Below are 15,192 nucleotides of genomic sequence, written 5' to 3' on the forward strand. Positions count from 1 at the left end.
GCTGGGACTAGCAACGGGAGCTCACCCCGTCACGCGGATTCGAACCGCCGACCTTCCGATCAGCAAGCTTAGCAGCTCAGCGGTTTAACCCGCAGCGCCACCGCGTCCCTAAGGACTGAGTAGGGATATATAAAAGGTTAGGTGGTGTCTTCATGTTCACTACTAAATCAAATCAAATCAAATCAAAACTTTATTATGGTCATAACCAGCGTACAATCACTACTTCTTTACCCCAAATCATCCCCTTTTCCCATATGGTTCCCCCACTTCTCCCTACAATTGTGGACAAGACTTGTTATTCATTAGTTCCAACATTCTGTATGTACACTTTTTTGGAAAGAGAAATACGGCATACATTATATGGTAGACTTAATTCTGGTCCATCAGAGCTGAAATGGAAGTGCAAAAGTGTATGTTGTATGGAAAAAGATCATAGTCATTCCTTACATTTCACCACCACGGAACCTCTGCATATAAACATACTGTGAAATCTGTGTACCAATTCAAAATTATCCCCTTGTGATAAAACTTTCCAAATGATTCTTTCAGGTGGGTGTGCATGGATTTTTTTAAACCTTCCCTAGCTGTTACTCATTCCCTCACCCCAACCTCGCCTAGTAATGCCTTCTGGAAGCAACAGAAAGAAACAGGGACTGTCTCTTTCTTTCTGCAAATAAACAAGTAAATAAATACATGTGGGTGGAGAATAGTTGCTCAGAGAAAAGCTGCTGGTCCCCCAGGGTTGTCTTATATTTAGGGCTTTGTCATTTAAGCATTAAACTTCTATTTAACATACTAATGCAAAAATCCATAAAAGTAGAAAAATGGTTTTTACCTGGAAATTTTCCTTCCTTACAGCGGGCCGGTCCACAGATCCCAAGAATGGGTCTTTGGCCTCTCCCTTGCTGTTCTGGAGGAAAATTGGATCTGTGAGTTAAAAGAAGGAAAGAACCTTCATGCTCTTCTACCCAGCCCAGCCACCCTTTTGTAGCTTTAATTTTTTAAACATTTACAACAGTAATTCGTAAGCTAAACCAGATGAATTTAAGCCATGCTCTACATGGATCCTGAATGCTCCGAAATATGGAACCAGTTTACTAATTGGATGTGTCTGAAATTTGGATATCAACTTTTGGGACAGTTTCAGAGTTTTACTGAAAAAGGGATTAGCTTCACAGTTTACTTACCAAGTTTTTTTCTGGGTGTCAAGAAGAAAATACTGACTTTGGCAATGCAAAAATAAAATTCTGCCAAGTTTAGAATTTTTTCAATAAATGAATGGGTTTTTCTTTTCCAAATTTCAAACTAAGGCATGTCTTCATTTCAATTTTTTAACCAAGAACAAAATTTGCAAGCACATTACAATTTTTAACAGGAAGCTTCCCCGGTATATATTTCAGTGTAACAAATTTCATGGATAATTCAGGGGGCTCATCACAAGCAAAGGACTGATTAAAAAAAAAAAAAAGTCCTACTTGATTTCACCACTTCTCTCAATCTCAGCCCCACCTGCTAAAAATCATAAGCTCCCATCTGAAACATGCACACTCTTTTTGGAACACAGTCACTCAACCATTCAAACAACCATCCTTCACTGTATTGATTGATCAAAGTTTGACATTCTCACTGGATTTATGAGAATGCCAAAGCATACAAATAAGTATGAATGGAGGATACCTTAATCTCCCTTGATTGATTTGCAACTGAGTTCTTAATGTGTATAAGAACGAAATTCTTTCACAAACCCCTTTTGTTCCTTGCCTATTAACTGAAAAATCAAATGAAATATTTGATCATGTCCTACAAGGACACTGCAGCTGTTTAGATATACTGACTCTACTACACCACGGTTTCTTCAGACATGATTTACTGATTATACCGTAGTTGGATCCTATAATACACAGAGTCATAAATTATATCTCACAAAGCATAAGCCACAATCAAAAGAGCTATGGCTTAGCAAAGGTCAACTCAGTCACTATACAGTTAAATTAGGACCTTATTTGCAGGTATTTTATGCATAGGCAGATTAGCCTACTTCCACCTTCTAAGTCAATATGCTCAAGTCAGCCTCTGTCCAATATGTCAGAAAGGTTTCCTTGCCCAGCACTGCTATCCAAATCCCGTTTTTCTGGGAATACCATTTGCTGAAAATAAATGTGCTACATTACAGCAAGGGACCAACTTGTGGAGATGTGGTGTCCAAATAGCATTAGATGATATGGAAGTTACAGCTGGTCTAAAATGCAGATGATGGCACAATGCCATCACCATAAAGTAACATCACTACTAATACTGCTGCACTAGTTATGATAGAATTCCAGGCTCATTCAAGTTACTGGTGATGACGTACAAGGCCCTGTATGGGGTAGGACCAGATTACATCAGGAACCAAGGTTAAATGTGCTGTCTGGTAAGATCATTGTGAGAAGTCCCCCCTCCATACAAGGTCAGAGGGACATGGACTAGATGGCAACCCTCTCTGTTGAGGCCCATGTCCTCCTCATGGTTCACGCTGCCCTTCCCTCTTGTCATTTTATAAAGCTATCAGAACAAGATGGTTCTACCATTGGGTCTGAATTGAACATTTATGTCAGCCATTGAGGGAGGGGGTGTGTGTGTGTGACTGTGTGTTTATGAATTGGATTTTTTTCTTTGTTTTGCCACTCAGAGTCTGTTAGATAGGGGCAGATTGAAAAAAACTGTGAAATAAATAAATAAAATAAAACAATTTCTGTGGTTGATTTGACAGTTTTGCTCACCGTCTTCCTGAAATATCCACCCTTTTTTTAGCTTCAATCAACCTTTACATACAGCTGTTAACCACCAGCTTTGTAACAGTGGATGCACCTCCCTAGCAGAACACTATAGGATCTATTTTACAGGAGAAATAAATTACCCTACTTTTGTGTTAATCATTGTTTGTTATCAAGGCCAAACTACATGTTACATGGTGGATTCATAAGCACAAGCAAAGAAGAAACCCCAAGAAGAGTTAGTCATTTCCTGAAACAAAACAGAACAGAAATAAAGATAATAAAAATAAAACAGTACTCCCAGCTGTCATTATGCATATGGAAAGTGAGCTAGATATGCTATATTTTTCTATTTTAAGGCCCATATGACTGAAACAAAGATGCCTTTATGGTCATTTACAGATTTAATATAATAGATACCTGTTTCTTTCTTTCTGTTAAATCTTTCACTTGTTATGGATGCCAAAAAACAATGTGGTTCTTTTTTTTCCTCAAAAAGAACATTTTAGTTACTGCCTAAAATGTGTTAATAACCTTTCTGTGATTAAGCCTGGAAAAGTAACCACAGCCAACATTTTCAAAGCCCACTTCTTTGTATTTTAGTTATTTAGTTTTTGAATGTATCTAAGAGAAAACTGAAATATTCAAAGTAATTTATTAATGATAAATAAGTAACTGAGACTACACATTTCATACAGCATGATAAACTGCTTTATATTTCTTAATATCGCCCCACTGGTTGGTCATTTTGGCCCAATGCTGTGTAAAATTAGCCTTCTGGAAGAATACCAGAAATGTTGGTTTGGAATTCTATAAGAGACACACGTAAGAAGTACGTATGATTAATTGTTATATAATGTGGTTGTATTCTCACTGGTGGTGTGCGTATTGACTGCTGTTTCTACAATTCATATTAATTGTGGAATGTCCTAATGCCAAATATAGGATGTGATATTGCTTAGTAACCAGCATCTTCCCTATGATGCTTCACAATCCTGTCTGCTAATGAAAACACATTGCTGATGCTCACCCAGTTTTCATTAGGCATATTAATTGGCAAATGGCAGTTTCTAAAATGGAGGGACAGAAAGAAGAGGAATGGCACAGCTATGATGGCATATGGAAGGTATTAATTACATGGCATTAAGGTATTGACTATGCGACTTTAAGTTCACAACAGGAAAGGCATTAAGTACATGACTTCTATTTTGAAATAATAGAATAGTAAAATCAATGAATAGAGAAGTATTCCAGGCTGTGAAGACTACTAAGCATATTAGCTGTCAATATACAGAAATCAAAGTTCCAACAAAGATAAATAGCTTCCATTTGCTGCCATCTTTCTGCAGCCCTGAGTCTTTTCACAAGATGCCTTTTCCGCAAGGCATCTTTGCGCAAGTCCTGACGTTTCTGTCTTTGTCATGCCAGTAACCTACCAATATCAGTGAGAGGCTAAGAGGCACCTGCCAATCATTGCCTTGCCATCTTCTCAAACTATTGTAGGAGTTGGTTCCCAGGCTGATAGAGCCTCAAGAGACCATTACATAAACAACCTTCTGCAAACTTCCCATTATTAGTGAAGAGAGAGTTGACAGGAAGGTGGGTAGAAAGAGAACCAGAATGTCTGTCCCAGTGTGCAATTGTTCTATGCAAATAAAAATAGTTTAGTTGCTTGAATTCTTGTAACCCCGTTGTAACCTCTTCAGTAAATCTTGCTAAAGGGAACTCTGTTTGGAAAAGGGTCATTTTTGGACATAGGCAGCTGCCAAAAAACATGACAGATGTCTACCGCTGCTTGTTCTGAGCAGATGGCCAACCATAAGATTGGAGCTGAGAAAGACTGGGCCTATAGCATCAATACTGGGTTCCTGGGCTACATGTTCCAGATGCTCATCAGCTATGGGGAACTGGAGTGCACATGGTAGCAGGAGTGTATTTGCAGAGAAAAGGCACCACGTAGGCACTGAAGATGAGCAAGGTTGTTAGAAATGACTTCGGAGTCACACTCGTTCTTTGTACCAGGATGGCTGAGGAATTCAATCTTTCCAAATCCATCTGATTTTCCACTTCACCTAATGCACAACTCAGAATAAGTTATCCATCCGCTTTTACACATCCTGAATATTCCAACAGAATTGTACATTGGAAATGCAGCACAAATATTAGCAAAAAAACCATGTTTTGTGAGAAAGTCATATACAGTGCAGATAGTGTGTGGGAGAGAAAAAACACAATTCAGAGTGAAAAATGGATAGAATAGACATATAGGTGAACACTTGTAAAAGAAAACAAGACTCCAAATAATTCATTCATTTTGAGTGAAAACCAAAGGTCTTGCTGGGCCTATACACAGAATGTGGATTATCAAAACATATAAGGAAAAAAAAAAGTGAAATCTTGTGAAACCAGAAGATGAATGGATGGATGGATGACAGACAAATATGTATTGTAGATATATATAGAGAGAGAATGCAAGAAAAAGAACAGAACTGTGAGAAAATATGTGATTGTAAGAATAAACTTTTACTGTAATTATCTAGTGGTGTGCAGAACAGTTTTATTTATTATATTTATCAAAAAGAAAAGGCAAGGCACTAAAAGTTTATAGCATATACCTATGATTAGTTATTTTTGTTTTCTTTTTCTTTACACACAATTCATAAGGTAGAATTTTACTGCTATTATAAAGAAATCCACTTATATTTAATTATGTATTATTTTTAAAAAGCTTCTATTGACCCCTATTTTGGGCATGATTCACTGTGCTAGATTTTTATTTGATGCTTTATGACTTTGACAGTATGGTAATATCAATTGGCTTGTATTCTGTGGACATTTCTCTTAATTCATATACCATTCTTACTCTTTAACTAAAACATAAAGCTAGGTATAATTGATCTATGAGTACTAATGAATCCATAAATTACAAAATAACAACAGGAGAGGAGTGTGCTTGTGTGCGGGCGGGCGTCTGTGTATTGTTCTTGGGTGTTCTGGGCAAATCTTCATGAAGCTGACAAATTAGCAATTTCTATTGAGAAGGAAATTTACCTAAAACGTGTCAGGACAATAAGGGAAACAATATTTGGAGAAGCCATCTAAATGGTAATATATCCAGAAACACACAATACAGTAATTATAATTGCATGCAAAATCCAGCCTCTTCAGGCAAATTGGACAATTTCAGTGAACAGGGATAGACACAAACTGTACATGGGACAAAGTTAAACACACCATCTTTTTACAGATTTGATTCTATGCTTACTGTTTGTTTATTAAAAATAAAGAAATAAACGAATAAACGAATAAAGGTTCTGCGACAGCATTCACACTGATTCCTATGAAAAGGCAATTTATATTAAAGGTTGGATTTTGCTTAATAAAATAATCCTGAACACTGAGGAACATACAAAAGGACACTGACTAACTATCTCCACAATTAGTAATCTCATGTGATATATAGTATCTCTGGGATTGTGAGTTAGGAGCCTCATGACAAGTAAACATTCAGAGCTTTAATATAGTATAAACAAACAAACAAACAAACAAACTGGTAGCATATCTTCTTTAGTTTTTACTCTGGCCTGGAGAGCTAAAATAATCTTATTTAAAGATGTGGAGGGAGAGAGAGAGAGATTACATATGAAAGTGATTTTATAATGCTGGGACACTCAGCAATGGAAGGGATATGTGTCTTTTATATTTAATCTGAGTGACAGCTCTTCATATTGTATTACGTTTGTTCTGGAGTGGACTGGGCAATTGCCCAACTCCCAAGATCACATGTAAACAGTGTCCTTTGGCCCCATGAACATTAATATCCTGAGGACCTTCTACAAGGAAAAGAGAAGAAAAGTCTGGCATCAAAGAGTTCACCAAAAATGGGTACATCTCTTCTATTAAAAATACAAGGGCCTGCTCAAAGAAGAGCTTCTTAGAGGAAATGGAAGGAATGCTGATGAATTATTTGACTCAGATCCCACTTTTATGGTACCAAAACATTATAGCTGCATTTGTCCCTTTGATTTTTCTTATGCAGATTCCGAGAAAAATGCACTTTCTCACCCATGGAAGAAAATCTTCATGACTGTTTCATCCACATTGTCATATGGACTGTCACATTGTCATGACGGTCCATATTACAATATCCACATTGAACATGTTGTCATGATGAGAAGAACACAATGGATTCCAATTAATTGTAAACTAAAGATCTATATTTTACTGGAGACAAGATACAGATCTTACTGTCTAATAAGATATACTATAGACAAAAAAACTGAAGTTGGATACAATCACGTAGTCTAGATAAATGAAGTCTAGATAAATGAAAACCTACGTTTTGGGTCCAAATGTGGATTGATCTGTTTTTATTTATCCTAGCCAAATCTAGTTACATATTTGTTATGTTCACACTAAGAGATTTTAAAAAGTTTGTTGCAATAAAACTGTACTTGTTCTAGTTCTATAAAACTAAGAAGGGTGGAAAAGGAGGAATCTTAATACTTCGGGTTCCTGGAAGGCAGATGGTATATCAGCCTTGCAATTCCTGTAATGCATGAGGATTTACTGCTAGGACCACTTCACTAAGTTTACAATAAACCTCTTTTTTAAGGGGGGAAAAAATGGTTGAATAGATGTGGCCAACAAAGCAAAATCCTAAACTCAGTGCCTGGCACCAAAACTAGAAGTGGCGAAGGGGAGATATATCGCTAACACAAAATATAATGTGAAATCCTGCTGTAAAACAAGCCAAAATGAAGTATTAGGCACCAGAAATTGAGTGGCTTTCACAACATCTTTGGAATGGGAAGAAGATATGGAAATAGAATTGAATAAGGTATATAGGATTAATATGAGTTATGGCAAATTTTGAAATGTGCCAAGAGATATATTAGTGCATTTTGTCAGGAAGTGATCAGATTCTACAGCAATACTTCAATGCAAAGTTGCTTGATGAAGGAGAGAACTAGAATTACTTTTATAAAAGACTGGAAACCATTTATGGATTTCTTTTCCTGAAAATGGATAAAAATGAACTGTGGAGGCCTTGGTGCTCTCTGAGCCTTGTTGTTTTCTTGCAGACCTTTCGTTGCCAGACTAGGCAACATCTTCAGAAAACAACAAGGCTCAGAGAGCACCAAGGACTCCACATTCAACCCTGAGCTACAAATATATGCTTCGATTGGTACCAAAAATGAGCTGGTTATTTTAGGATTTATGGATTAAAAAGGTTAATTTGTAGGAAGAAGGGAACCATAGTAAGTAATTTGGGAAAGTGGAGATGGCAATTGTTACGTTAGTAACTGCTGCATAGATGATCGGAAACCGCTTCTTTAGATACCTTTTTTTTCCCCTTTGTCTTTGGTGCCTTTCACTTTTTCTTTTACTCTTTTATACTTTTCCGCTACTTTTCCTTTCACGTTTCTGTAGGTTTCTTTTTAAACCTATGTAAAATTTTCTTATAATAAAAATTACTTTAAAAATGGTGTGGCTGAAATATGCCATGAGATGGAGGGCAGGGGAACTTTAGCTGATTCCAAACTCTCGAAATCTTGCAAATCTCTTTATAAAGATCATCAAGAATGGACAATTAAAATATTCCACTGGTGACACTAATCTTATACCAAAAGTATACTGCTTTAAGGGTTTGGTTTCTTACCTGTGTTGGCAGAGTTATGAGCAGGTGGATGCATATAACTGTCTTTGGTGACAATACCACCACCTACTCCTTCTCTCCTCATCTCAGAAAGTGGGAAACTCATGAAGCCATTCTTGAGTAGCCTTGCTACTAGTTTACTGTCCTTTTCTCATCAGACAAATAAACTGACGCAACATACTCAATTATTCAATTCCAGTTCCTAGCTGTCAGGTTTGCTGCTGAAGAACATTTTCTTTTGATCAGCAATATTTAGAAGTATGGATACTTGTCTTGGCTGAACAGTTAACACAAAACTAAAAAGCTTCGCTGAACAATTAAGCCCAGGTTTCTTCAAAAGTAGTCACCGTTGAGTTGCTTTATTAACAAAGCTTTTCTGAATGCGTTGCCTGTACGAATGTTCTGAGTAAAAAGATACTGAGTGGAGATATTTAAGATTTTTGAATTTCTCCTTATGATTATATATGCAAACTCATATATACTTCCCAGAGTCTCTTTTTTCATACTTTCCAACCCAATAAGCATTTTTTTTAAAAAAATAAAGAGACATAGAACTCTGCCCAACTGTTTGTCCGTCAGCAGGATAACTCTGCAAAAACAGATGATATCAAATCTGGTGTTGTAGGAGAACCCACCAGTAGACAGCTTAAATGTGACAGTGGGCTGGATATGGTTAGGGCTACTGAGCGAAAAGGAGAAAAATGCACTTTGGGATGCTGCTGATACCTCCATTCCAAGCCCACCCCTCTTCCCTCTGGTCACATGATCCAGAACAAAGGGTTGGAAAGACTTCTAGAAGACATGTCCTGTTACCTTTCCTTATCTTTTTTTTTTTTTCCTTCATTTTTTTTTTTTGCTCTTGAGCTTGGCAGCACTTAACTGACTTTGGCAGATATCGAAACTTCCCCAGGATTAGACCAAGTTAATGCATTGAGGGAAGGCCACCAGGACTTCTCAGAACTTGTCTGTCAACAAGAAGTTGAAAAAAAAAAATATCCTGAAAGATGGCCAATGGCTAACTGTGTGTGTACTGCTGTTTAGAAAACACAATAGGCATGTTCCTGAAGTCACCAGGAATTTTGACTCAGTAGAGAATTTACCTTTTGTTTGTGCAATGATGGAGCAATTAAAAATAAATTAGGCCGACACTGGCTGAGACCCACCCCAAACCAATTACAGCTAACTACATATTATTACAACTTAAAAACCCTGTTTGCCTGCACCTTTTTAAACAGCAAGGCTCTTGAGGTCTTCCCTTTTCTCTTCAAATAGAAGTCTTTATGTAGCGTTATCTACACTGTTTTTACTTAGAGATTTTAGGAGGCCTTCTGGCACCACTGCTGTTGAAATAAGTGCTTATTGAATAAACTATGATATTCAACAGCAATTCTCAAATGTGGGACAAAGCCTTTATGCTATTTTCTATTGAGAGAGTTAAAGAGATACCAATTTATTCTATCTCAAGATAATTGTTTCAGACTGATAACCCTCTATTCTTGAGTCCAAAAGTTTGAGAATTAGTTCCCCTCAATAGTGGGAATGATGTATTACACCAGCATTCCCAGCAGGTTCATTAGTGCTTGACCAGATGGCACCACAAATTATGATTTTCCAGATTTGCTGAATTATGCTTCATTGAAACTATTATTGTACCCAGATGACAGATTTCCTGGATGAGGTTAGATGGCTCCGGTCTAGACTTATGGGAAATCCATGTTTTGTCCAAAAGTACAAACTACTATACAAGGATCCTCTTGGAAGGTTGCTGTAGATTAGTGGATCATCCAAAAATACTTGAATTTTGGTGCTCTCATCTAGGAGCAAGACAAGATAATTGTATGCATAATGAAACTGCCAGCTTTTAACACCATTCTCTCACCACTTCTGTCAATAAGAAAAAGACTTCAGTAAGATGCTAAATGAAGTATGAAAATTCCTTGTGGTGTCTTGCTGCTAGACAACTATACACAAGGGAAGATGAAGGAACTAGGCACAGAACTGGAGGCATTGTTGCCTTGCTGCTTTTCCAATTAAAACCTACCAGTTTGTTGAGACAACTGATTGGATGTTCAGAGAACTTTCAGAACACCTTGTACCATTTGCTCACCCATACTTAAGAAAGTCTAGGATAAGCCTTGGCTTCTGGAAAGCAAAGCCAAACCACAGCAAATATCCTGTCATGCTTTATTACTCTTTACTCAATTCCTTTTAATTTCTTGCCTTCAGGGTCATTGAAGAGTACATCTAGACCAATCCCTGATTATCTTTCTATGTGTCCCAAGATAATTAGCACTGCTGGTTATGGACCAGCCAATCTTTTCCTCTTTAATTTATTGGCCCTGCCCTTGGACACTAAGACCATCCTAGAATCAAGGAGAGGTTGAGGTGTAATGTGAAAAAGAATGAAATAATTTGGGGAAAGTGTGAGGAGACACCTTCAGGAGCAAGAAAGGAAACAGTTCAGAGTGTAAAAAATGCAAAAACTAACAGAAGCTATTATTACATCAATTAGACATGTAGTGAGATGTCTTCTTCTGGATTACATTGGTAGGAGAAAGGTCTTTCTGTAAAGGAATGAAGGGAAACCAAGGATGACATTTCTGGCACAATTCCACACTATTCTGATATTGTTATGGGTCAATTTTGTCATGGGAAACTGCATAATTCTCCCTGACGCATGTGTGATCTCCAGTCTCTATAGAGGAAGGATAATATTGTTGCTATTGTTGCTCTGAAAGAATTATAGGCTCTGGGCTGGGAATAGTCAAGTTGCCATATTCATTTGGCCCTTGAGCTTCAGACATGGCCCAGGTTATCAAAGAGACTTATTCTGTGCTGGTTTCATTAATCCTGCCCTAGGACAAGGCCTGGGTTGAATTGTAGAGAGAAAACACTAGTCTTGACAGAAGGGGAACTGTTGCATCTCAAATGTCCTTTTCTTAGCCTGCCTAACATTGGCATCCACATCTTACATCTCCTGACTTTCAGGCATGTAATTCCACAAAAGGCTTGCACTATATATACAGTGTGTGTGTGTGTATTCCCTCTCTCTTTTCTCTCGGTGATTCTCTGCATTTCAGCTCAAGATAAATGCATGGCAACCAATTTGCTGCTACCCAGGGAAAATGTCTGAACATAAAAACATTTTCTCCCCTTAGCTTCAGAAAGAGCCTACAGTTTATAGATGCAAGTATGAGTAAATCTGATGTCATGTCTGTACTCTCACTGCTACTGTCATGCTATTCATCTTTCTGTGTTAAACGTTAAAAGAGGCTTAATTGTAAGGATACTTGTCTTCTGGTTCTTCACCATATGACTTAATATAAAACCAAGAATTAGATATACTGTAAATGCCGTTCTGAGCCTGGCTAACAAGTTCTCAATTCTTGCTGTGCCCCTCAACTGACCTCTTGATTCCTTTCTCCATCACTGTCCAAATACCTATTTAAAGGGTGTATGTAAGGGAGGGTAGTTTGCATCTGATAAAATAGATCCTGTTCCTCATGCCTCCCGCCCACCCATTGTGAATTTAAAGACTGGCAAAACCTTCCATCAGTCTAAAAATATATAGAAACCTGCTCAATGATGTCCCAGTCTTATCAAAGTTTTGGCTGTTCTCCTAAGAAATCAAGAATTTTACATAATGAAGATCCTCCAGTTCAGTCCAAATTTCCCTACTCCAGGGGTAAACATCTAGGCATGCTACCAGTTTCACTGTCTCTCTTCAGTTTCTTAGAGAACATTTTCAATTTGACTGTAGACCTTGTTTGCGGTTTCTTGATCAAGCATAGAGCTTTTTTCCAGTAGGAAATATTTTACCTGTTCCTCATTTGTTCTCTTTTTCCCCATGACTCCTAGACCTCTTTCTCTCATACACATATGATCTCTCATCAGAACTAATTATATGATAGCATAAAGAACAGTCCTTTTCAAGCTGAATTGCAAGTATGTTAGATGACCAGAAGGAGTTCTTTGAAGATTACTTGAAGATACAATGGAGAACTTGTAGCGAATTTTAACAGGGATTCCTGAAATCTGCAATTCCTGTAACAATGAAAGATAAACTGAAAAATGTAATATCACCAACTGAATTAGAAAACCTATGATTTACATGTACCATGCTCTCATGCACATCAGATAAAGCAACAACCTTTTAATTATCGATAATACTAATTGTCAAATTCCTATGAGGATGAAACTGGTTGAAAAGCTGACAGATCTCATGAATCATAAGAGCAGAGGCTACAAGATCTCTCATGTCACAGAATTTACTATTATTCACATTCTTACTGAGGTCTATAACCTGTAAAAGTCTCCCTTCCTATAGAAATAAGTCATTGGTAAACTGATGACATGTACCCCTCCCTCCCTCTCTCCCTCCCTCCCTCCCTCACACACACACACACACACAGCACATATACATAGACACAAACAAACACTCCCTTTGTGACTCTCCATTGTCATCATTGCTCAAAACATAGCTTTCTATATAATTCTCTTCAAGTCTTCCATTGACACATTCTTTATTTGGTATTGGTTTTCTTCATTTTCTGTGCTTATAAGCCTATTCTGAATTTGTGCATTTTGACTAATCAAGTAATATGTAATATATCTGCGACAAATTCAGTGCTTCCTATCAGTTCAATGAACCTAGATTCAAGTTCAAACCCATTGGACACGGACCCTAATTCAGATACCTGAACAGAATTGGATTGATCTTCCAAATCACTGCAGCTGTTCAGATTGAACTGAACTTGATTCTCATACCCATCTCCAACATATTAAAAATGGAACAGAAAAATCAACAACAAAACCATATGAACAGATGACAATATTTAAATCATCAAAAGGAATTTAAACAGCCATACCTAGCTGATGTGTCTTTACTCCTTTTTCTAAAAAATGAGAAAATAAGGACTAATAATGCTTCTCCTTCAGGGTGATTCATGGAAATGTTACTTCCCCTAAACTCAAAACTCAGTCTGCTTTGAACAACTCACTCTGCACACAAAACAAGCAGAAGTAAGCAAAAACATATTTCATGTGACTAGGGGTGGAAGAAGTGGTAAGAGTGAGAAATCTTTACAATCTGTAACCCGTCAAACATATTGAAACCAGAAGCCATATGGTAAAAATAAGAAATTGCCTTTAATAAAGCAAATATTGTTTTAGTTCAATATTGTTTATTATCACAGGCCATAGTTTTCCAAGATCTCAAACAAGAGCTTCCCAAGTGTTATTCCTGAGATTTCTGGGACTTTACTTCAAGCAACTTCAGTCTTTCTCAAGCAGAATTTAGTCTTTCTGCAGACCTTGTATCATAGAAGTACAGAGAAAAATACAACCGTTGATTTTACTTGCCTTCAACAGGAGCCATATTTACCATCTCCCAATGCCAACAAATGTCACTACACAGGTGGGTCACAATACACAACTCAGGGGTCATAAAAAGTTGGGTGTAATTTATCTCTGAAGCTTAAGACACTGAATGAAAAACCATTCAAACAAGAAACACACAGCATCTCCAGAGGAAACTCAAATAAAACTAAAGCTTAGAGATGTATCAAAAATATATTTTCATTTAGAATTGTGGTATAGAAAGATTAAATTCTTTCTGATCCAAAATTATGAAAGTTACATCTTAACTATATAATATTATGTCCACGCCAAACTACTCTATTCACATACATATTTCAAATTGTTTGTAGTCACTTTTCAATTTACCCACCGCTATAATTTCTGCATAATGTTGCAAAATGTACATGTGAGGATCAAGAAAGGAACACAGAAAGTTCTGTGTGCTATTCTCTCCACCTTGATACATTAAAAAGACCAATGTTTGTACTTTTTTGTTAAAAAAAGCATATATATACTGTATATTTAAATGATTTGTTTTGGAAAGTTTTAAATTGTTTTTAGTAGATCCATTCTGACTTAAAATATGGCATTGGTTTCATAATTAATGGCATACAGTTCTATACAGCCAGTAAAACATAAAATTGTAAAACACTGATGACCTGTGGTGACCGAAACCATCATGGGCAACAAATTTAAGGAAAACAAGATACTCAGATTAACACTGCCAGGAATTCTTGGATTAACATTCCACTATGACAGCTGATGACTTCACTGGAGGGCAGTTTAATAACATTTCATACCATCGCACAGATAGTCAAAAGAGCTGCTTGAACATATTGAACCAATCATGGCAAATTTGAAAGGAAGGGAAGGGAAGGGAGGGAAGGGAAGGGAAGGGAAGGGAAGCGAAGGGAAGGGAAGGGAAGGAAAGGGAAGCGAAGCGAAGCGAAGCGAAGCGAAGGGAAGGGGGGCTAAATTTAGGAGTTCTAGATATTCTATAAACATTCAAAAACTGAAACATTAATTTAAAATGTGTATGTTACTGTCAGCTCTCAGGAATGCTTATATAAGCAGAAAGACAAAGCATACATTTAATTAATACATTAAGTTATGGATGGAGAATCCATATTGTGAGAGGGTAACTTAAATTAATAATTAATTCAAATTAATAAATAAGGGCAGGGATGAAAAGATAGATCATAATAGTAGGCATCTCATAAATTCCATGGTGGGGGGGCTGGGAGAAGGCACCCCATGCTGATCTTGTCTAGGCTTGGACCCTAAGCAAGGCTAGTCCCAGCTAATACTTGGAAGAGGATCTAAGGTTCTAGGCTAGACCGACAAGTCAGAAAACATCTCAGAAGAAGGCCAAGGCAAGCCACTTCCATAGGGTGGTCAAGAAAATCGCAGGGACATTGC

At 37.2% G+C, this 15,192-nt stretch overlaps 1 protein-coding gene across 2 annotated transcripts in view; it reads right to left on the minus strand.

Moving 5' to 3' along the window:
* The window catches only part of PCDH17 (protocadherin 17), a 141,763-nt gene that overhangs the window by 11,031 nt on the left and 115,540 nt on the right, over window positions 1–15,192 (minus strand). The window contains exon 4 of one of the 2 annotated variants that reach the window (XM_063304551.1): window positions 836–910. The exons of the other annotated variant lie outside the window; for it this stretch is intronic. Within the exon in view, the coding sequence (XP_063160621.1) occupies window positions 836–910 (75 nt within the window). The remainder of the gene's footprint in view (window positions 1–835; window positions 911–15,192) is intronic. 2 annotated transcript variants of the gene reach the window in all.

The sequence above is a fragment of the Candoia aspera genome, chromosome 5 (genome assembly GCF_035149785.1).
Source record: "Candoia aspera isolate rCanAsp1 chromosome 5, rCanAsp1.hap2, whole genome shotgun sequence".
Taxonomy (NCBI): Eukaryota; Metazoa; Chordata; class Lepidosauria; order Squamata; family Boidae; genus Candoia; species Candoia aspera.